The sequence below is a fragment of the Chroicocephalus ridibundus genome, chromosome 3 (genome assembly GCF_963924245.1).
Source record: "Chroicocephalus ridibundus chromosome 3, bChrRid1.1, whole genome shotgun sequence".
NCBI classification, from domain to species: domain Eukaryota; kingdom Metazoa; phylum Chordata; class Aves; order Charadriiformes; family Laridae; genus Chroicocephalus; species Chroicocephalus ridibundus.
Window position 1 is genome coordinate 37,378,085 of NC_086286.1, and position 24,165 is coordinate 37,402,249.

At 38.2% G+C, this 24,165-nt stretch overlaps 1 protein-coding gene across 13 annotated transcripts in view; it reads right to left on the reverse strand.

Annotated features, from left to right (window-relative positions):
* LTBP1 (latent transforming growth factor beta binding protein 1) overlaps positions 1-24,165 on the reverse strand; it is a 203,657-nt gene that overhangs the window by 96,099 nt on the left and 83,393 nt on the right. For 12 of the 13 annotated variants that reach the window (XM_063328796.1, XM_063328794.1, XM_063328800.1 and 9 more), the window contains 3 exons: positions 17,679-17,903; positions 13,983-14,260; positions 2,213-2,315 (listed from right to left, as the gene is read on the reverse strand). In XM_063328796.1, the coding sequence (XP_063184866.1) occupies positions 2,213-2,315; positions 13,983-14,260; positions 17,679-17,903 (606 nt within the window). The remainder of the gene's footprint in view (positions 1-2,212; positions 2,316-13,982; positions 14,261-17,678; positions 17,904-24,165) is intronic. The other variant, XM_063328799.1, reaches the window with a different exon arrangement.

Below are 24,165 nucleotides of genomic sequence, written 5' to 3' on the forward strand. Positions count from 1 at the left end.
CATACTCTTGATATCATGCAGTGGTAGATGACACTGTATTTTTAACCTGGTGAAAACAGACAGTGCACCCATCTCCTCCTCCCTTCCTAAAATACTAATGTACAGTGAAAGCTCCCACCTAGAAAGATGAGAAACATATCCCATTATGTCTAGGAGACACAAACCCTTACTTTCCAGGAACGCCTTAATCACAAGGGCAGGATTATTCCAAGTGGCAACATTCTCTGTCTTCTCTTGAAATCATACAGTTACATTCAAAAAAACAACTCCAGATTGAGCCAGAAAGCAGGAATAAGCATGACTCATACTATAAGTAATTAAGGACACTGGGAAAGAGACTGGGTTCCCAGTCCTGTTCCAAGAACTGTTTCTACATTTTACGGTTCAGGGCATCTCCTCATAGGGATAATATGTAGATTAGAAATTCTTCTGGCAGATAAAAAAACTCTGGACTGCCCCATCTTGAGCAAGCATGCTAGCCATTAAGCTTTCCTAATAAAGGGACAGTGCTCATCCCATTAGTGTTTCAAAAAAAAAAAAAAAAAAAAAAATTCTTATTCAGTGCTTTGAAAAAAGGGTGGTGGACTTCCCTTCAGGAGAGGCTTTAGAGTGAGTTCAGGCACTTCTCTGTACCCACCTAGGAAGCATCTGTGGACCAGGATTTCGAACATGGTCTGTCCCAGCGTTTCCCTGTTTGCTTGCTCTTAACATCATTCCGAGCATGTTGGCATGAGGCAGCTAGCTGCCTGATCAACATGTTGTTCATTGCGTATTCTGGGCTGAGATGACCAGTGTTTTACCTGAGCTATGAAGAACTAGCAAATGGGCTTTACTTTTGAACTGGGCACCAAAAATTTCTATTAGTAGTTCCAACCAGTTTTTCATCGAAGCACATTTCGGGCTTTTGTGATTTTTCTCATGGCACACCTACATCTACTAAGCAACATTCTACATGCTTCTGATGAAAAAGAATTTCAGTTGTAGTTAAATTGCTGCTACTTTGAAGAAAGCTGTAAAATCAGGACACGTTTCACAATTCACACACCAATGCAGAATGCATGTCTCTGTTAGAAACTGTATTTATGTGCCACAGGAATAAAAATTTAGATATCTGAGTCTTTTACTAACTATAGCCCTCAAAGACCCCAAGGACACTCTCTTTCAGAAGCACATCATAAGATAAACATACTCCAAAGTGCTAAATTTAAGTGCTTCATAAGCTGGCAGATCAGACTGAGTCAGCATAAATTTACATCACTCTCCTGTGGAAGGAGGAGTCAGAGAAGTAGGAATACCAGCAGATTTTCTGCTGGAATTGTATTTACATCCACATTAAGGCTTACAGACAAAAATATGTTTCCAAAAAAAAAAAACCAAACACTGAACACTTTCCAGCATTGCTATCTGTATGAACAGGGGCCCAGAAGACCTAGATAAGAATGACTGCAACTCCCTGCACTATTTTTGGCCCTCTAAATGCAGATCCACTCCATCTGCAAAACAGAGATTACATTATCTTTTCTCATCTTTCATTTAGTGATGAAAACATGAAACGACAGAGAAGCACTCCTGCGCAATAATGTAATTCACAAAAAGTTTAAGAGACTAGCTTCACCTATCATGCAAATAATTTGAAATTTCTTTCTCATTATAATATGAAGTCAAATCATAACAAAACAATGAAGAAAGTCTTTGTAATTTCCTAATTGATGAGGAAGATACTTCATAAACAGAGCAAAAAAATGTAACTGACAATTCAGAGCCTTGAAAACTTTGGCCCCAAACTTGAAAGTTCATCTGCAGTCCCAAGAGGTCACTGCATTCTCTCCAAGCAGTAACCGGCGCCTCTGTAATTCAACATTTCTGTGCAAACTTTTAAAAAAATAAATCCAGCTGGAAGAGGTAAGATGATTCAATGCACTACCCTTCCAGCACTAAGAAAACGCAACAGTGCACCACTGACATAAAGGAGGAGGAAGGGGAAAAAACCCCAACGACATTAACTTTGCTGGCTGCACCCACTGCCTGCATATTGTAACTTTGCTGGCACGGAGGACAATTCCAGTTTCTGCAACCTGTCCCTAATCAAACCATAGCATATTCTTTCCACTAGATTCCTCTATTTTTTTTTTTTTTGAAAAAGGAAAAATACTACTTGAGAGGAAAAAAAGCCATAAACTTATCCAGAGAATAACAACAAATTGGCACTTACACGGCTTCTTGGGACATTTCTGGCATTTGTTAAAACCCCAGGAAGTACCCACGGTTCCACAGCAGTCTTCTTGCTTGGAAAGGCCAGGAAGTGCTTTGCCACACTGTAATAGTCAGGTAAAGAATATGCTGGTTAGTGATACTACATGATGCTCACTTCTAGTACAATGTTCTGTTTCAGTCATCTTGGGTCAACCTCTTGCTAAGACACTGAAGATCCACCGGAGCTCTTAGCTGAGCTTAAATAGTGCCCGTGCATTGCAATGTCTCTGTACACAGGCATGAGCAAATTACGTGACATTATTATCTTTGCTGGTGTCAACTTGAAAAGAAGGAGAAAGAAACAGAAGAGAAGAGTATGTCACAGGAATGAGTGAGTATATTTCCAAGGTAACAACTCACCATTGGCACCTATTCCCTATGTTTCTCCGCATAAAAACATGCTTGTCCACTTTTTCAAAAGCTGTACAAATTATCTCAAATACTTTTCTAATTACTCTCAAAGAAACACAAGAAGTATGACTGATTTCTATAATGTTATTTCCTAGTAAGAAGCCTCAACTTCCTGCCAACTTATGTTTAATGACCACTTACTGAAAGTTGCCAAAGTATAATGACAGATTCCACTGTCCAGATACTGAAGAAGGTAACACAGATAAGATGACTGAAGCAGAAGTTAGTGATGTCTGTGTTATTCTAAACAAGTGTCTCTTGCAAATATTTAAATTAATCTTGCAATGATTTCTGAGGTCAATGGTCCTTCCCCCCTCCCCCCAAACAAGAATATACTTATTATGCTTTTTATTAATAATACTAATTTTCGGAAGCTAAGAATGCAGTAGTTATGTTCTTGACTTTTGCAATTTTCTTCATTTTTGCATGGTAAAGAAAGCTTAAATGTATTCTGAGATGCAGGAAAAAATACACCTAAACCTGTCAATTAGGTATAAAATGAACATGCACAAAGCACAAGAGAAGCACACAACAGCTGCACTTAGTAACGCTTTCAAAGCGAACGTTGATATAAATAGGCGCTGCAGCAAACAATTCAAATGTGCTGAAGTGCGAATCCTCGGTACGCAGTGAATAGACCTTCCCTAATCTAACCTTCCTTCCTGGCAGTATATAATGCTCACTGCTGCTTAGCTTTCAGCTTAAGACAGCTGGCTCATCATATGGCACAGGCTGTGGCCTTGTGGTTGCTTTTACTTCAGCTGGTAACCCAGTCAATCCGCAGCGGGGATGCATGCTGAATGCACAGGCACTGACAGCTTCCTCCAACCTTCCCAAAAATTTTCCAGTGTGTTCCTAATTGTGTTGACACCCCTGAGTCAATGATGTTTCTGAAGTACACGGTTACTCTGTGTAGCTTCACAGTGTGAATGCTAACAGGATAGCAGGCTACCCCACAATGTCAGGGCTCTGACTCAGAGGGTCCCCTCTTTGCATGGCATAGGGCTGGTAAGGCATCACCCCAGCCATCTCTGCCCCTTTTTCACAGATACTCCCCAGGCGCCCCCTGAAATATCTCAGGAACAAATTAAAAGCAGCACCTGTTCACCGTTTAAACACCAAACGAATGTGCAACCTGCAGCAACTCAGCACTTGCTGCACGTGAAGCTTATACATCTGTCAAGGGATGTGTGAGCAGCTGGGAGCATCCTCTGTCCCCGTGAAAGCCAGCCTCTCTCAGGAAACGGAGCTTTTAGCACCAGGGCAACTTAGCGAAGTTATGGTGTGTCTCTGCACATCACCCCTATACAGGGTGGCACCACTTGTGCTTTGAGCCTCATTTTAAGGTGACCCATGAACAGCATAAAGAACAGAGTGGCCAAAGAGGTTACAAGAGAGCGCTCAGTTATTGAGCAACTTTAGGAGTCTATTTCACACTACTGTCCGCAGAGGGTCTTGTGATAAATTTTCCCACGTTCCAAGGGGTAAGAAACAGTCCTGGCCTGGATAGTGTTTTGCTGTGTTAAAACAGTAAAGTATCAAAGCAAGTCCCACCTTTCAGATGCAGTCCCAGGCTTACTCTCAGCCTGGCACTTCACAAAGGCCATTAAGATGCACAAACAGGGAATTCTGCACAACTCCCCCCTGCTGCAGCAGCTCGGCTGTTTTCAAAACTGGAACTATCTCTTTCAACTGCCTCTAGCTAGATGATATAAAGATCTTGTTGCAGTTCCCAGAAGCTCAAAAATGCTTCAGCTGGAGAGTATTCATAATGTCTCCTCCAAGAGGCTCCCCTAAGACCTTAGAGAATTCACATTACATCTTTACACAATGCTGGTTTCTCAACCCACATCCCAGGTGTGCATGCTCTAGGAAGGATCATTTTCCTCTATTATCACAGCTACTCAGTTTTACCCTATAATTACAGTGCTCAATTCCTTTCCTAGAGCTGGGATTGCTTCTTCAAAGACAGAGAAGCCACTTACTGAAGTCGTATACTGTGGCTGTTACTGAGAGTCAGCTGAATTTGCACTCAACTCTTCTGCCCCTACCTTGTGCCTCAGTTTTACAACTCTCCTCTCCCCGAAAAGAAATGGGAGGAATCAAGGCTGGTGCTGCACCTCCCCTTATGATCTCAGAAATGAAGCATTTGGGCAGCGAGGCACATTACCTAACACCCAGTCTTCCTCTGCAAGGTCACAAGCCTCAAGGACACATCGCAGCAGCTCGTGTGTGTCAAGGCAAGACTCCACTAACATGAGAGCCAACATGCCACCATGAACTGGCCCTTTTTTTTTTCCCCCTTTTTCCCAAGAATAGAAAAGATGTCATTTAACAGTAGTAAATTAAAAGCATATAAAAAAAGAAAAAAAAAAGGAGGAAGATGATGGACTAAAGCCCACTTCTAGTTTAGGTGTGGTGCTACAGCATTTGCATTCTACTGAAAATCATGATCTCTGTGGTCATAACTTTTTCAAATTTCCATATAAAAACCATGAGCAAAAATAAGGATGCCAAAGTCTGAGTCATCTGGCAACTGTGGTTTGTAGTCCTGTCAGTAAAAACTGGCAATGATTAAAGCTGCTGCTCCCACTGCCTCTATGGTGAATTAAAGCTTGAAGAATCAATGATAATTTGGTTAACGTCCAGATCATTGTAGAAACTGGCCAGTGAGGAAAAGCAACTGCCACATGGGGCTCCTAGTCGTGTAAGATCTGTGTAATTTTGGAGCTATGCATCAGAAAAAATGACTGCTCTGCAAAGTCTTAAGCCAAGCAGAAACAGAGAGTTCTTCCATGGCTAATAAACCCTGATTTCTCCGGTACATCTAATAGTGCTTCAGGTACTTTCAACACTCATGGCACCACACAAACTGTTTCCTAGCCAGCGACAATTTCTTAAGATGCTCCTCCCTTTCACAAACCCTAAGCATCAATGAACTGAAGCTCTGTTTCTACAGGTCTCAAAAACTTTTAGGTAATTTCTATCCACTTCAAAAGTCTTACCCGCTTCCTACTACTAAGAACTCAGTTCTTCAGACAGTCTGTTCCAGTGTCTGAGTCACAAGCAACTGGAAAAGTCACTTGGGGGAATCCATAACTATTTTTAGTTTGTCTCAGCATTCAACACAACTGCAACACATAAGCATGAGCCTAAAATAAGCAGGGAAGTTAAACACAAGCACATAGCTTGCACTATGCATGAAGATGATGCCATTCTCTAAGCTTTGGTTTACACTTTTCTGTCCATCATCCACACACATTTTAAACTAATCTAGCCTGTATTCTTGAGGACTTCTGGAAAATGCCTCATAGAGAGAGAGAGAACAGATTTTTCATGAATGATACATCTGTCAGAACCTTATGATTTGGAGATAATTCTTACTGGTTTAGAAGGCAAAGAAGTCATGAAGGATTGGTATAAAAGAGCTCAACTGTGCTGAAAGAGGCTCAGCAGTAGCAGCAGTATGAGGCACACATGGTACTGCTATAAAACAAAGTTCTTCCTGGGTAAAGCACTCACAGACACTGAAAGTATTGTTTCGATCCACATATTTTTCCCCATGCGTGCCTGGGCTTCTATGCCAATATTTTATATAACTGAAGGAAGTACTGAATATTCCCACTGGTAGACTGAAATTCTGGCTGACCCTGTGCTGGTGCACAAAGGCCACCCCAAGCCACATCACCTCTTTGTTCCCCTGTCCAGACTCCAGCTTCTGTCCCATCTCCACAGTCTTGGAGAGCTAACAGTACTTGAGTTGTGCACTACCACCGAGGTTTCATATGTTTTCCAATGCCAGGGAAAAGGAGGGATTATATCCTCGAATCCCTCTGCTGAGGCAGTAGGAGGAATTTATTCAGCTCCTTGTTAAACTGCGGTACAGAGCCCAGTCTGGCAATTAGTGTCAGGGCAACCGCAGAGGATTCTGGCCGAGGGACCGCAACGTTTCCTGGGACTCCCACTCCTGTGTGACCTATCTACAAATCCCTGTCACGAGCTGTTAGCTAAAACCACAATACAGGCATAAATAAAGGAGTGTCACATGATTAACTATGATTGAAATCGATAGGTGCTTTGCTTGAGTTAATAGCTAATGACTCTGGGATTCAACTCAAAAGACTGCATTTCACATACCACAATAGCAGAAGTGAATGGATACACTGTTTAACTTTCTGTAAACTATTCAACAGGCACAGACCTTGGATTGTTGCTTCTTTTTTTCTTTTCCCCCTATAGGCATGACAAACAGAGTAAAAAACCCTCAAATTTAATAAACTGTATTACTGAAACAATTAACACACACACTTAATTGGCTTACTGACCGGATGAATGACAGGTTGTTACGAATGAAGAGTATTATCCCATGTAGCACTGGCTCACTAACAGGCATTGTCTCATAAGCAGAGGAGAGAAACTTAAATACTTCCAGACTTTCTAAAAGAACTGGTAAAGAATTTGTTTTGGCTTAAGCAGAACATTCTTCATAGGCAAGTAAAAATTATCCAGCTTTCTTCTATTTGAGTAATTAAAACAATGTTTGGTGTTTTTGGTATCTGATACATCTTTAGTCTTCTGATATTTCTGGGTATTGATCTATTGCGAATGAAGCATTAATTCTGGAAGTGAATCCACACCAATTTCTGACAGTCTATTTGTTTAAAAACTTCAGAAGCCAAACCATGAGCTTCAAGGAATTCCAGACAGTTATTTTATGAGATGGTATTTTTAAGACTATTCTAAAGAAAAAAGGTTTTAAAAGTGCTCTAAGAGAAAAAGTACCAGTATGAAGCACAGAATTTTACTTGTATCATTTTTCCTGCCTAAAGAATATAAATAGGGAAGTTCATTTAATACAGCTGTCAAAAAATGAAAATACCTGAAATTTACTTCCATAGGAAATGTTTTGTTAAATGTGAAGTCCAACAGGGATATTTATACAGTTGAATGAATAACCTAACTGGCATATCGCCACTGTCATCGCCTCTAGACTACTTGCACTACGATCACATTGCATACAGTAGTATCGATACATTAGGTTATGCATTAAGAGCTATCAACACATTTTTCTGCTCTGATTTCTAACTCAAAAAGTTTGATGCTTTTGTTTAATATTTCCATCATGAAAAAATCATCAATGATCTAAGCCCAGTTCCTAATAACTTCATGTATACTCTCAAAGTTAAGTACATGATCTGTGTGTGTCCTTGTGTGATTCAAGTTAACTAAACAATTAATGATTTGCAGTCAGAAGCTTTATCATGATACAATGTTGACAATTTTTAACCTTTTCCAGCTGCCACCCTTCACTTGGCTTATTTTATATTCTACCAAGTCTGACAGCAGAGAAGGGTGTTGCTCAAACCAAAACAAATGTTTCCTGTAAAAGACATTACTGAAACATACTGTTAAATAAACTATTTCCCTAGAAATTCATCACAATAAAGATGCTGATCAACTAACATCTGTTTGTGAGACATACTTGTTGTTTATCAGAACTAAGCGGCATTTGAAACGCATTTGAACACTTGAATGTTTTCATTGCAATGAAAAAGGGACAACCCTTATAAATGTCAATAAAGTCTTTACTAGTATTCACCACCAATGTTATTTAGCTTAATTTATTTAAAAGAAATCTATCAAAATATCCTTCTATTGACTGCTACAGGAGGTATATTTTGTTTTTCTTTAATATGATTTTCCAAAGTATTATTACAATAAACCAAATTTCACTTCTCAATACCAGAACAACTCTAATTCAAGCATCCTTCTCAACAGAGCTGTAACAAGTACGGATCTTTTCTGATACACCTTTCAAAGCACTTTACAAAGGAAGCACAAAGCATTCTGCAAACAACTGACAAGTGAGGGGTGAAACATCCCCGCACACTGCAACCTGAAATTGATTTCAATTTAAAATACCCCCACAAAAAAGGGGGGGATCACTGAAATTGTTTCAGTGAGTAGTCCAGCTCCTCTCAGCAATTATATCAGCCCAACTGAGGGACAGTGGGGAGGAATGAACAAGCAAGGGCAGACACGACTTCTTAGCCAGCTTCTCTGACAGACATTTTGGCATATGTTGCCTTCAGTCAGGTAAGCGACTTCAATATCTGTCTCTCTCTAGAAAAACAAGTCTTTTTTATTTCATTTTTTAAGTTACAGATGCTGAGATCACCACAAGTCTGCCTTCAGTAAAACTGACACTCAAAAATATCTGCTGAAGAGAATAGCATTACTTGTGAACCAGGTCAGAAATGGCCTGCTTTAGAGAAATTTGGAAATACCAGCTTCTCCAATTTCTTGCTGCCTTGCCAAAAAAACAAACAAAAAAACCCCAAACCAGCCTCCCTCTTTACAGTTAAGCAAAAATGAGACCAAACCAATTTTGAGAAAAAAAAAGACTTTTTTTTAGCCAAAATACTGAAATGTAGTAATCATAGGAAAACACACGAACATACTTAGAAGACACTTCAAAGTAGTCTTGGGGGGAGTAGGGGGAAGCAGTGCCTAATTCTCTTTATATGAACTTTGACAGACACTAAGCATCTGCATTCTTTTCTTGATTTAAATGCAGAGTAATTATATGGGAAATTACCAGGACTCGAAATTACCAACACAATCTTTACTAGGTGAACCACTGACACTGTAAAAGTATTTAGGGAAATAACAAGATATTCTATGTCATAATAAAGGCATTTTTATTAGAATTAAAATGAAAAGCAGATGAAGAGAAGGAATTAAAGAAGAGAAATAATCTTTCTTATTTGCTTGCTTTTTAAATAGGACTTAGAGAATCAGTGGTCTAAGATGACTACTCTTTGGATTTCAGAAACACAGGACTACATGGCTGTAAAGGACTTTCTAGGACACCATGCCCTGTCTCCAGGTTTTGAAGGCACCGTAACATACAGTGCTCTCCACAAATCTACTGTTCTCCATCTTAAGTAGGATTTTTGTCATACTGCTCCCATTGTATCTGTTTCCCAACTTCCAAGTCTCTATTTTCTCAGCATCATTTTATATATATCGCAAGGTGCGAGTTTAGATAAAGGTTTGTTCCCTATATTTTTATGACATCAATAAGTTTCTGGCCTGCAGCTTAACTGCTACTTTACAATATACTCTGCAAAAAACCTTTTTGGTACTAGGGAAGCATTTGATGAACCACAACTTTTGTATGTGACATATCATAGTAAGCTACCATATAACATGGTAAGCTATCCCGGAGCAATCATCATAACATCTCTCAGAGAAAAAATAATTGCTAAGTGTTCCACTCAGAAAAAAAGAGAGGCAGCCAGGAAAGTGAACTGACTTGAGCAGAAAACAGAACCATCCATTTGCTTCCAACACTACTTTTTAAAATTTGTAATATTAATACTGCTTCTATAGTTGCTCTTTCTACTTTATTTCTTGGTGCTGAGGACACTGCAGAAAACAGTCACAATTAAGCAACACATACATGTGTATATGTATTTATGAAACATCTTAATTTATCTATTCAAATTAAACTATGAATTCAATTTTACTCCTCTAAAGCCCCTCTCTCTCTCTCTTCCTCTCCCTCCCTCCTTCTAAGCTTGCAGACTGACATCTTTTCACACATCTTTTACCAGCCTTTTCTCATGGTTGCTGCCTTTGCTTATAGTCACTTAAGATAGTATAGACACCTAAGGGAACAGGCAGTCTAGAAGAATTTCTGTGTTGTTGATAGGAGTGATTAGAGGCCTCAGAATACAAACAGGTTCTTCAACTATCTGTATCATAATGCTCTCCAAGCTTCGGTTCAGAGTGGCTCCAGTTGCTAACTTCAACAGTATGTGCTCTGTTGGAAATGCACTGCAGAAAATACACCCTGGCTGTCACGGGATTTGAGTATAGCAACTATCCTACTGTTTTTGCAGGACTACTGTTTTTGAATGAGACACATTAAAGGAATTTAACTAAGGTGGGGTGAGGAAGAATGTGTTGGGAGATGAAAAATATTCCACAGAAGGTTGTGAAAAAAACAAAGCATTAAAAATCGGAGGACTTGTTATTGAAAGAACAGTTGAAATTCAAGGAAGAGGATACAGAGAACAAGAGACGGAGAGAAACACAGAATGGTAGAGGTTACACACACACAAAACCGCAGCAGAGATTTTGATACTGTTTTTATCCTGTACTTTTAGCTTGAACCAAAAGTAAGTTCAACAAAGTCTTTGTTAACTTGGTTGATTTGCCTACAAGAGGCCACACACATATCCTTCCATCCATGTGCTCTATAGACAGTAAAGTCACCTCTGATCCCAGGATATTTAATAAAACATTTCTGAAGCCAAATATACAATCCACCCTGCAAAAAAATGTATGAGCACTGACGATTGTTGAAAAAAAGTAATACCAAAATTACCCAGCATAAACTCCAGAAAGGACTTGTAACACATCGCTAACTAATACGGAAAGCTCAGTTTAGCAGCTCGTCTGAACAAATAAAGAGAACCCTCATATTTAGCAAAGCAAATATCAAAGAAACAGAAAACCAAATTCTTTTAGAATAGATCTATTTAAGAGAAGACAAAAAAAAAGTGTCTTTCAAGGTTCAAGGCATATTTAACATACAAATAAAGAATATGCATTGCCTGACTGCAGGAAAAACATACTAACATTTCCAATTCAAGTTTGAAAGATGAATGAGTCACTTAAATCTATATTTATGGCAAGGTCTTAAATGAATGCTCTACAAAATGCCACCCTACAGCTCCAATTCTAAATTGAACCATTAAATTAAATTAAACCATAAATTAAACAAAAGTCTTCTGAAATCCTTTTAACTATGCTCTTCTCCAAGACTGACACTGAAAAGATCAATGAAATTGTAAAAACAGAGAACATGTACTATTCCAAAATAGGAGGCACTACCCTTTTTTTGAGAGCACTGCAAAGACACATTTTTCCAGGGGAATACTGAAAAAAACATTATAAAAATTGGAGACTGACCATTTAGTAGGATTCCAAGTCAGGCATGAAGGCAATGCAAGCATATTTCCCCTTCCCCCCACCTTTAAAAGGAGCACATTACTGTCTTCTGGTGATCGATGAGTAAGCTTTAGTTTTAAAACCCCTGTAATGTGAGGGGCGTGCATAGCACACTGCAAGTTTTGGATATATAATTTGAAATACCTCACTCATGCATGCAGCAGAAAGAACAGACAGGAAATTTATCCAGCATAACATGTAAGAGAGAAAAGATGCAGCACCCACTGCATTGAGGAAGGAATTTTGTCGTCTTCTGTATATGAGTGCAAATAGTGCTTCATTTTGAAATAGATTTTTCATGAAATAGATTTTTCATGGAAAATCTATAAACTTTCATTTGAACATGTGCTTCAACACTGGCCAAAGAAAGAATTCGAGGTTTTACTATTCATGAAACAGACAAGCACGAAGAGCTCATCAGTATAAACAAACACTGTAATCACAAATCAAGCATTTAACAATTAGTGAATACTAGCCTTCAAAGTTCCATACTTAACCTTAACTCTAGTCTTCTTGAAACATTTTTGGGGCATGATTACATTTAAATTTACTTCTTCCATAGCATTTTTCAGAATCAGTTATTTTAAAACACCCTGACATGATGGCCTAGCATCAGCAGGTTTGGGAATCTTTAATTCCACAGCAATGACTCCTGAAACCAGGGTTAATTATGTCATTATTAAGAATGCTACAATACTCTGCACAAGCCAGTCACTGAAAGGAGAACAGAAAAATATTTTACAGGAAGAAGTCAGTTTTTTGGAGCTGGCACGGAATGACTGAGACTAAGAAACCGTGCTTTCAGTTTGAGGTTCAAGAAGGTAATTGAAACCATTACCGTGGGATCTGCCACCTACATTACCCTCACTCTGCTTCTGATTCCATCCTGCTTCTGCTCTTATCTGTCCCCCCTATCACTGATCCTCTCCAAAGCTCCTTGGCTCCTCTGTGAGTGAGGTCTCATCCCTTATTTTCTTTTGTGCTGCTTGGGAGCCGTGATAAGTCGAGAAAATTTCCTTTCTGTCAGTTCTAACACTGGGCATCACAGCATTCACTGACAGTTAGAAGAAACACTTGTAAAGGATGTTTTGCTCCAGTCTGATATTCCAAGGATGAGGGGTGCTGTCCCCTGGAAGGGAAGGCAGACCATGCTCTCTGCAGAGGAAACCTTTAGAGAATTTTGCTGCCAACACCTAACAAATATCTGCGGAATATATTAGAAATACATATATTTTTAGATACTTGAAAATTGGCTAAATTTGGGTGCACGGTACTGGAAGGACCAAAAGCAGAGTGACCTTCATGATAAATTTACGTTTCTGCTTCAAAGCATACAGACGATATAAATCTTCCATGAAACAGTCATAAACTTTTTTAGCCTGTGTAAAAAACATACTCCTTCTCTAACATCATGCCTCAAAACAAGTGAGTAATTTTTCTGAAACTTCTTAAAACAATTCAGACTGAGGCACACATTGAGCATAAAAAAAATTTGGTCTCAAAAGTTAAATTTCGGCAAGGTGATAAGCAATAAATAACAGGGTCTTATTAACTTTTTTTACAATCTCTTCACAAATGCCTTTTTTTCCTCTCTCTGTATAGTTAGATATATACGCAAATATGCAAAAAAAGATAACACTGTGTTGCTTAAAGCACTGAAAGAAGACATGCAATTTTATGTAGTCACATGTAAAAACCCGATGCGATCATATTCTTTTAAATTGAATTACGGTATAATGCTCTAGCAAACACTCATTCGGCTTTCATAGTTTTTCTACCCCATTCAATGGTCACATTTCAACTGATTCAAAACATTAGCCTACAATACTGTAAAACACATGAAGTTGTTGAATAGGAATTTCAATTAAAACTGCAACTCCTTGAAAAACACTGGCTGTTGAAATGCACGTTCAAGAAAACACATTAAAGCACAGGACAGTACAAGCTGTGGAAGATGGTGTAAACTTAGCTGTCTAATTACAAGAGATGGAACTAAGATTTAGAGTCACGTTGTTTTATTTAGAGAGATAGCTCATAAATGGAGAAGTTATGGCTAGATAAACTGAAGCCAGAAAGTCAGGGATCCAAGTCCACAGAAAATAAAGACAATAGCTTGAAAGAGAAAGAGTTTCAGAAAAATGTTATTTTGTAAAAATTTTACATTCCCAAAAGAATTTTCTTTTGGAAAAGAATGTCAAATGTGTTCTCTCCCAGTGACTGGTGGAAACATTTTTTCATTCTTTTGTAATATTGTTTTAAAGCTACCTATCTCAAAAGCCTCGGCAAGCATTTCTTACCTGTGTCCCGATAGTCTCCTGGAAGCAGCGCCCAAGCTGAGTTTTAACTGAAACAGGAAACATATGAGGAATGGGTTGTTGATTTGTGTAAGTAGTATGTCCTTTCTGGGTCTTCTGATATGGAAGACCTTGGTAAGAGACCTGTGGATGTCCTGGCTGAGGTACTTTTGCTTTTTGTCCTGTTGATGTGCTGTCAATTCTTGAAACTTGATGGATCTGAACTGATGCTTCAGGGGGATGTTTCACATGGATATTCACTATGTTAGGAGGGAACTTCACTAAAATAATTGAAGGAAAAACACATAAGAAAAATGGGTAATAAAATTTGTCAAAAACGATATCTTAGGCACCTCTAAGACATTTCTTTTTTGTACATTAGAATTTTTACAGAGTGCCTTAAAGTGACTGTAATATAAATGAAGCCCAAACTTGGGGGTTAGAGGGAAGGCTGAAAGAACGCATTTCTCATTAACAAGAAAATGAAGACTCCTCACCCAGAAAAGAAGGTCATTATAGGATTGTAAAGACTGCTACATAAACATGGATGTCCAAATTGGCTGGTGTGACATTAATATTTGTGGTTATACTGTGTAATAAGAATCCCATTCAAAGTTCCAAAATTCAAACTCCACTGGGTTATTTTTGGATATATAGTAAGCTTTATTTTCTTTTTCAGATCCATCATCTTTCTCTGGAACACAGAAAAAGCTTCAGTTTTCATCCCTTTACCTTTATATACCTGCCAAGTCCCTAGTTTGCCCCTGCAACGGTTGCCAGCATCTCAACCATCTAAAACCACCACTCCCACCCCTGAACTTTGAGTTCAGAATTTGGCAGATAAAGAGAGAGGAAAGGTTTTTCAGATACTTCCGTTTTTAAACACAGTTGTAGTATTAAGTCTGGGTATATAGATTGAGACCCTCCAGTCAACGTAATGTGCACAGAACTGGTTTTGAGCCTCAAGTTTCTTTTCATTGAAATACAAAATGTCCTTTAAACATGTAACTCCAATTATTGGGGGGGAGAAGGAGAGGTGTATGAAAACTTTTATAGTTTGTAAGCTGCATAAAAAAGTTAGCATTTACTGGGTCTGGCTGGGTCTCTCTGGTCAGCAAGTACTACAGTCCCCTCCAGGCCAGACAATCCATTAGATAGAACACCCCTTCCAAACATCAAGAACCCAGAAATATCATTTGACATAACTTTCTCTATAACACATACTGGATTGTTGAGTCTTATGAATTGTCTCCTTGCCTCCAGGAGGCCAGACTGTTCTTTGGAACTCAATTAGGCATTTTCAGTTCTTATTTACAATTTCAACCTTACAGCTCCATTTCCCAGGAAGTATATTCCATTTATTTTATCTGCTTTAAAATTATATTATTTTATAGAAATTACTTTTGGTTTTTCACATTATTTTAATTTTCAGTATTAATTGGTCTCACATAGGAATTCCTAAAAAAAAACAAACTTATTTTTACTCTGCGCTGCATTCTTTCATTGCAGACAGAAACATCAGGAATAAAGTCAGCAAAATATGGCTGTGGGGCCTAAATGGCTTTTCAGATCCTGCCTGCAGCAGAAAACAACCTTCAAGCAAAATTTATGGTACATAGGTTCTGTTACGGGTAAACCCACAAAGAAAAGATTCAGTGTTACAAGAAGTAAAGCAGTAAGGCCCTTCTCAGGCTATTACACTGGTTTTGCAGGGCAAGACAAGACAGCATAGTCTGGCTGTAAAAATAACAAAACTCACCCCAACTTACTATCATACATTTTTATGTATGAAGAGGGATCCCTTGAACTACTTTCTCCAGCTAATAAATCTAAAGAATATATTAGGCCTCAAAAGAAATTAATAGCTCTACTTTAATCTGTCAATCCACTTAGAGATGTCCAGATGCTGAAAACATCAAATTTAGGCTGGTTCCTCCCATGTAGCATTATCACCATAATCCTCTCCAGGTCCTGGATTACTGCCTAGGTGTGCTGATTAATTTTTATTTCTGCCAGCCATTTCAGGATGAATTGTTTTATTCCTTCCTTGAAAGAAACAAAACACTCCTCTCTCTACAATCCAACATCCTCTTTTGGGCACGGAAAGAGAAGAAAAGGCATTGAGACTGCTGATGGTTCTGATGAGGACTTGAGGGTCAGGAAAAAAAATATTCAAGAGGTCAGACTCTTTAGCAGTGAGAAACTCACTGTGTGTTTTAAGAGAGCAACTCCAAATCTGAAAAACAACTATGTCTTCATTTTTTTTTTTATGGTCCACCACATTGTCTAAAATAATTTGATGCGGAATTAAGTAGTCACAGAAATAAATTTCTGCTCTACAAAATGTTTAGGTAATTATCTTCTCTAATTCACACACTCCTCCACGCTTCCTCTTTAAGAGTTAGAAAAGTTCTGAACAGCTTTAGGGACTAGTACTCCAACATGTCAGTGGAAACTATTTCCCAATGGACTGTGTGGCAGTCCCTAGAGAACAAATCCATTGAAAAGATGGAGCAGATACTTAAAAGCATTTATAAAATATTGTGTTTCCAGAAGGATAGTGTCAACACTTCTTTCACAGCTATGTCCCCGTCTGAAAACAGAATTACTAAATTAGATTATATTTATCACAAACATATAAATACTTTTGCCTCTTTTAGCAAAGTTATTCAGGAACTAGTTGCCAACAACTGAGCCTCCTTTCCCCCATATATTTGTTTTTATTCAGAGGTAGTCATCTTGGAGAGGTAATTGTAAAATTACCCTCGATGAGATAATAATAATAATATAAAAAAAATAAAATCAATCTGGCAATTCAAAGAAACAAACAAACAAAATTCAGACTAATTCATATGCTGTGAAACTGAATTGCAGGGGTCATTCCATATGGACAGGATCTCCATATGGACAGACAAAATGCTACCAAGAGTCATAAGACACGCTGGAAGAATTCAACACTTCTCTTCAAGGTCATCAGAACTTGTCACTTCACAAAAAGGCATTAGGGAATGGAAACCTGAAGCTGACAGAATTTTCTTTGACTGGGAAAAATTTGATTAACATCACAGCTTTTCTTGTTTCTGATCCGCTGCCTTCTTCACAGCATTAGCAGTAGAAGATCCTTACCATTTTTTTTGTATTATATTGTTACATGACCTGGAAAGAATCATCTGTTTATGTCAATGGTGTCATAGCCATCTTCACTACAAACTTAACTTATAAGACTCTACCAAAAGATATAACACAGATAAACATGGACTGTATTTTTAGTTTTACATTAGATACAAATTTTGTTATGTTGAAAAACATGGTCTCTTCCCTCCACTAGTAACCATAGAATCACCTGCAATTTTCTACCAATGTATTTATGCAATTTATGGACTCTGTTCAGCCACAGTCATTCTCTTTTTCAACACGTCTACAATCCTGGAAGAAGTCCCCTGCATTTTCCTTTGACTCTGCAATCTGCACTAAATGAAGTAGATTTACTTAAAAACTCTTTTCAATAGCACTGTTATTTCTTATTATTTCAGTCATTGAGCAAAATACTTTCCAGTCATTCTGGTGAGCTCACGATTCAAGTTGTAGTGTCAAGATTCAAACTACGTAAACAGATCACTATCATTACTGGTTGGATACCCAAAATTAGTTAATAAAATGAATTCCAAAGGAAAAAATATCTATCAAAAAAAAAGTTACCTTTTACACCCTGCTGTCCAGACATCGTCAGTGGTAAAGTATGAGTAGAGTGGATAATTTGTGATCCTACAGGCTTATTCACCTGTTGTGGGTGATGGTACAGTTTTGGAGTATTGGCAGCATGCACAGGGATCTGGCAAAGTTTACCAGTGTAATTAGGAGGGCACTGGCATTTATCTCTAGAACTGCACTGTCCTCCATTCATGCATGGAAGGTGGCAAATAACTGAAATGAAAACAGAAAGAAAAACTTTGTTAATGACTTTAGCTTTAGTATTATCTGACCACATATCACACAGAAGTTGAGGAAGAAAGGAACAGGCCTGGGGCCCTCTGCGCCGACATCTGAGGGATGACTATCCATCTGACATGCGCTTTTGATTGCTTTTTGGCAGAACCACTTCCCTTCCCCTCCTTGTGACCTCTGCCTGGTTCACATCATCTCTCCATGACAAACATGTTAAGCACATTCTTCCCTTAGAAATCCCAGCTTTTTTATTTCATTATGCTATTAATTAAGATGCTAAATTAATATGGTACCTGGCTGACCTCTTATTCACACTTTGGTACAGGTATTCTTATTTAATCAGGCTCCCATTTCTGGAAATCCTTGACCACCTACACTTTCCTGAAGACTAGGGAAAACTAACTGAGAGTAGGCAGTACTGGGGATAAATTTTCCATTTTTACTGTAAACCTTGGTTGGTCTCTGGAAAACCATGCCTTACCGAGTATCTAAATTTTTGCTTAACATTTATTGCTCAGATAAAAGAAGCTAATTTGAATACCCACCCATAAAGATCATAAAAATATCGAGAGATTCTACTCAAATGATTTCAGAGACAAATTCCAAACTATTAAAGTATTTTAACTCCAATATAAAGCCAAGGGTAATTACTTCTGTGCCAGCTAGTACTCACACATTTACAGCAATATAAATTATCAGATGAAACACGAAAAATGTCAACATCAAATGAAAAATATTTCTTAACTCAGAGATACAAACAGTAATAGGCATGGTTCAGCACTTTCTAAAAATATGATGTGGGACTTTATAATCAACGATAATGTCAGTTGTCAACATTTTCAAGAACTAAATGATGTAAAAACAACAGAAAAAATACCAGAAGCTTTTGTTCAAGACAAACTAAAGTCGTCTTTCAGAAATCAGATTTTTGGAGAAATAGCATACAGTATCCATTTGTCACCTTTTAAGATAAGATTCTGACTGTAAAAATAAATAAATAAAAATCTTGACTTTAGAGTAATGATGGCATTTTGCTGGATTAGTATTGCTCAGTCTATACTGAATTACAATAAAAGTGAGAAACTGTAGATAATGCAAGGTAATTAGGAGCCTAGTGCTTACTGTTCCAAGTGATGTAATCTCTGGACAACTGCATCCTATTGCTATTATTAATACCATAAAATGTCAGCATTGGAAAAGGAACCTGTGCGTTGTGTGTTGCAAGAAGACAAAGCAGGACGTTCAGCAGCCCGAGGAATTCCAACCCAGCTGCGTAATTCACTTGGCCCAGGAAGAGTGCTCAAGAAACGGCGCTATTAGCCCAGCTCATCGCAGAGCGCCCTCAAATTGCATTGACAGGAACGGCGCTGCCCGACTGCCAGATAGGTCCACACACAAATGTAAACAGCCAGAATTGTCTTTCCACTCTGTTCTGTTTTACCTAATCTCATATTTTCATTTCGTATAAACTGACTGAAAGTACTTCAAGCTGTGGCACTGCGCTAAAAGGCCTACTTGACTTTGGAAGACTGGCCAAGCCAGCACAGGCCTCACTTTCTTGGGTCCCAATGCTGCTGGGACTTTATCCGAGCGTACAAAAGACATCCTTAAAGAATAGCTGCTACTTCTGGGCCAAATGAAGGATTTCTGACCCCAGCAGTAATTAAAGCATGGAAGCTACCCCTCTCTCTGGTACCATTGCTGCCTGAGCAGCCACAAACAAGCAAGTTTAATGCAATGGGAACAGCATACAAAGAATTTTAGGTACTTGTAAAGATCTGCCAGAGCAAGGCTGTCAGCTAAGGTGTTTTTTCTGCAAAAGTAGCATCACACAATGAAACAATGTAGAGCAGCATTAAGGGGACAGCAATTCGGTGTTTGAAAGAATAGCGGAACAAAGGCAAACAGAAATTACCCCACTGAGGGATCCCTGGAGTGCAAGAAGCCTATCCCATAGATTTGCTTTCCACCCTCTCTGAGCTGGAGGTAACAAGGTAACATGCAAAAGACAGCTTTTAAACAATATAAATATACCCCATACTTCCACCAAAAGAAATTAATGTGTTCCAACCTCCCATTCCTATAAAGCAGTCAGCATCTGGAAGGCCATGTCGCACGGGTGTCTCTACATTACAGGGCACTCTTCAGGCTTCCCCCTCCTGCAGGAGCCCACCAAGTAACAAATGGGCACATAAAGAGCTTTGCTTTCAAGCAAACCAACATTTGTGCTAAAAATACTGGGAAGGAAGACACCAATAGAAAAGAGTTCATTCATGTGCCTTTTCCTAACTGTTTGCTGTGGGTATTCACACAAATAACTTGTGCAAGTAAGTGCAAACAAATGCCACTGAAAGGTCTAATGTGAGGTAAATAATGAAGAATGTTTAATTTCTCAGTAACTACATGTAACAGAAAATAAAAATTCCAATCCACCCATATTATCACATGGTGCAAATCACTCGGTCAACTGATTTATGTACAGATATATTGATTTATAGGTCTTGAAGGTCTGGCCTAGTGTATGAGAAATGAACTTTAACTGAGAATACATTAAATCTATTCCGAGAATATAAAATTCTCTAATAAAAAAATTTAAAATTCTGAAACATACAACTATAAGTCATACTCAGACATGTAAAAACAAATAGGATGTGATTGCCAGGCTAAACTGAAAACTTGATGATCTCAAATGACAAAAATTATAAAAACTTTAAAAAAAAGACAAAAAAACAAACCACAAACCAAAAAATGAAGAATGAAACAAGTCGAAATAAAATATCTAATTATTTTAAAAAGGCATAATAAGCACACACATGTGCAGTAATTGTGATGTTTCCTCAGGTAGTTTATGGCCAGGAGAAAGGGCTACATTTGATTATGACACAGGTGCTGGAAATCACAGGCACGCAACTTCACCAGAGCTGGAATTATACACAGACCATTTGAGAAAAGTGAGCTGAAGGGGTGGAAGCCTCCGAAAAGGCAGAGGAAGGAAATGGTACTTTTCCTTGACAAGGTTCTGGGAATCTCAGGTTAACAAAGACCAAAGAGCCCTGGGGAAAAGAGCACTTAAGATAGCAACAGGATATAAAGCCAGGGTATGTTTGAACAGCTCAACTTCTGATGAAACTTTTTTTGCTTTGTTTTGTTTTGTCATTGAGCTTAAAGAACTTAAACAAGCAGAATGGCTGAACGCTGCCAGAAGCATAGGGGACACTCCTGACAAAACCCAGACCCCTATGCTCGGGGAGACCATTAGAAGATGCTGGGTTTGCACATATGTTCACGATTGACATTTAGACAAAGGGCACACTGGAGTCTGATTCTCACTGGGCTTTTGCCACTTCCTCTGAAAAGTTAAAAAAAATTTGAAAATAAAAATATCCATTATGGTGTGAAATCCTCTAGCTGCTTTAAGCCTGATAAAAATGTGGAGATAGGTCTGCACAAGACAACAAAAAATTAAGTTCACACGTGGCTATCTTACAAACAGAACAAAGAAAGTATTAATGGACCTAAGAAAGGCAACAAATTCTTCACTCAGATCTGCTGTAATCCAAGTCTCTCAAATGTCTCTTAAAGATCAACCAACATCTGCTTGAGCAAATTTAACAATTTCTTAATATAAATGAACAGCCATCCTTTAGAAATGTAGAGACAGGTTTAAGGAATTACAAACATTTTAAGAATTCTTCTCATCCTTGGACAATTAATTGGTAATAAAAAGCTTTGATTTCTCTGGCATCCAGAGGCCTTAGTTCCCCCCAGCCTGGCACAGCTTGGTGGGTATCACTGTTCAAAATGAGCCAAGCAGAGAAGGTGCATCGAGATGCCCCCATAGGGAGTATCTGACAGGCTGAACGCACAGAAAGAGGCAAGCATTTGCAACACAAATCCCAATAAAGCTGCCATGGCTATGGGTTGGAAACACAAGAATAGGGCATGAAATCATCAACAAAAAACCTAGGAAACCACTCATGTACAGTTTGTCCATGTAATTACATCATCTAATTTATTTTCAAGATACTCAACCAACCTTGAGCAGTTCCAGATAAACTAATTTAATCAAATCCGAATGTTTTAATTTAATCAAAATAATGTGTAACAAAACAAATTCCAAGCACCTAAATCCTCCTAATCCTTAAAAAATAGCCCACGCTTACCCAAACAAGCCCTTAGGATGGATGGAAACTCCCTTTCTGTAACCAGTGTTGAAAAAAAATGAAGATGGGTTATGAAATGTTCCTCATCTGACGCTCCAAATTCCTTTTCTTTTACACCTCAGGGAACAGGCGAGTTTCTGTCTCACTTTCCCTCACCACTCTGCCTTTTCTACTTACACACTATCAACTATTCAAGTGCAAGCACTATTCAATTACATCAACAGGCTCTCCAAGGAAAACCTTAAACTGTTCACTACGTTACAGTATTTCCACTGGATGCATCACGAATCAGCAGATTAATTTTGTCTCTGAGTACTACGCAGTTATCCAGCATTACTACATGCCCCACAGCTGTTTCGGCATCTTTCATCCATGCTGTTACTAAGCACACAGAAAGTACAGGGACTAGCACGCAGTTCTACCAAACACAATTTTTCACAGGAAAGAAGAGATGGCATTCACTGAGGGGAAGAACTGCCATATGCAACGTTCTTGTAATGTAGTGCCTCTAAACACCATACATTTTAGGTAAAAGTTGAAAACCAGAGGTGCTATATATAGATCTACACAATCACTCCAAATTTTCTGTGTTCTAATTGCAGAAACTCTAACTCACAAAAGGCATAGAGGCATGAGCTACAGTAAAGAGTCTAATCTTCCAGTTTAGACTCTTCTCTACTCCCCTGATACTTTTTTTTGCCACGTCTTTCTTGTTGTCCCCTCGATTTTCTAACTACTTCATCCTAAACAGTTTTTTCTTCAGATTCCTGATTGTAATTCAGAGGTGTTATGTAAAAAAGTTGCAAGTTAAGTAACCAAATGATCAATTTCTTATTTTTTTTTTCAAGTAAGATTAAGATAATCTTGATATTACAAACTTGTACTTAGGAAAGCAGAGGGAGAAAAGAAAAGCAGCTTTAAGTGGCCTTGATTTAATAGTACAACAGCTCTACATTCACTTCTGAATTTATCCTAATGTTTGTACTTTGACAACTTTTAGGAGAAACATTCTATTGCAACAACTAAACACAATTTTTAAAAGTAAATCTGATGGTGAGAGCTCCAGCAGTAGATGAAAAACACTTTTCTACTCACCACTGAAAATAGGAAAGTGATGCCCTGCTCATGTGAAGAGCCTGGTTACCATCCACAAATCCCTCGTTACGTACCACCGCTAATCGCTGATCCAAACAGTGAGGATGGCACAGATTTGGTTTCAGACATAAATAATCCAGTAGAAATGGCTACTCTCTGCTACTGCTGAGAGAACAGCCAGGGTATGTGACAAATGGCAGTACTGCATGGGGGATGAGCCTGCCTGTCACAGCACTTTTTAATGAAATCTATAGTACTCAGAAAGAAGGGAAAAAATGTTTTGAGGGTCTCCTCTGGTTTACTTTGTTGAATGCAATATTGCGCATAAGCAATGGCTTAAGTATAAGGCATGAACTCAGGTAGATTAATACCCTGTAATATGCTTAACAACATGAAATTATATTTTGAAAGATGCTTATAAAAGTAAGAGTGTTGCTAGAAAGGTGGGTGGAAAAACAGTGCACACTTTCTCAGTTGGGTACACCAAAAAGATACAAACAAAAAATACAATGAAAGAGTTGTCATATAGGAATCTCTCTCATAAATAGCTTCATTTGGTTGATTACTAGTTTAAGTAATTTTAGATTAGCTTACACAAATATAGATTGCCCCAAAATGGCAACAATTTAAATATGTAATGTTTTAAGGAATAATTGTAAATTATTAGGAATGACAGACAATAGAACAGTATAAGTAAGGGACATACTTTGAAGAACATCTTTACTTCATAGTACATTCCTTTATTACTGGAGGCTATTTTTATCAGATTTGATGAATACCATTTGTCAACATGAACACAAAAATCTAGTTTGTTTATATACTCCCAGGATTTTGGTTCTCCTTATTCTGTGCTTCTGTAGTCATAACTATCACGAACATAATATATTCAAAGCTGTTATGCATGTTCCTTTGCATATGAACTCCCAAGTCTTAATCTTGTGAAAAAACGCAGTAACTTCGATGGATGCATTAACATTCACATT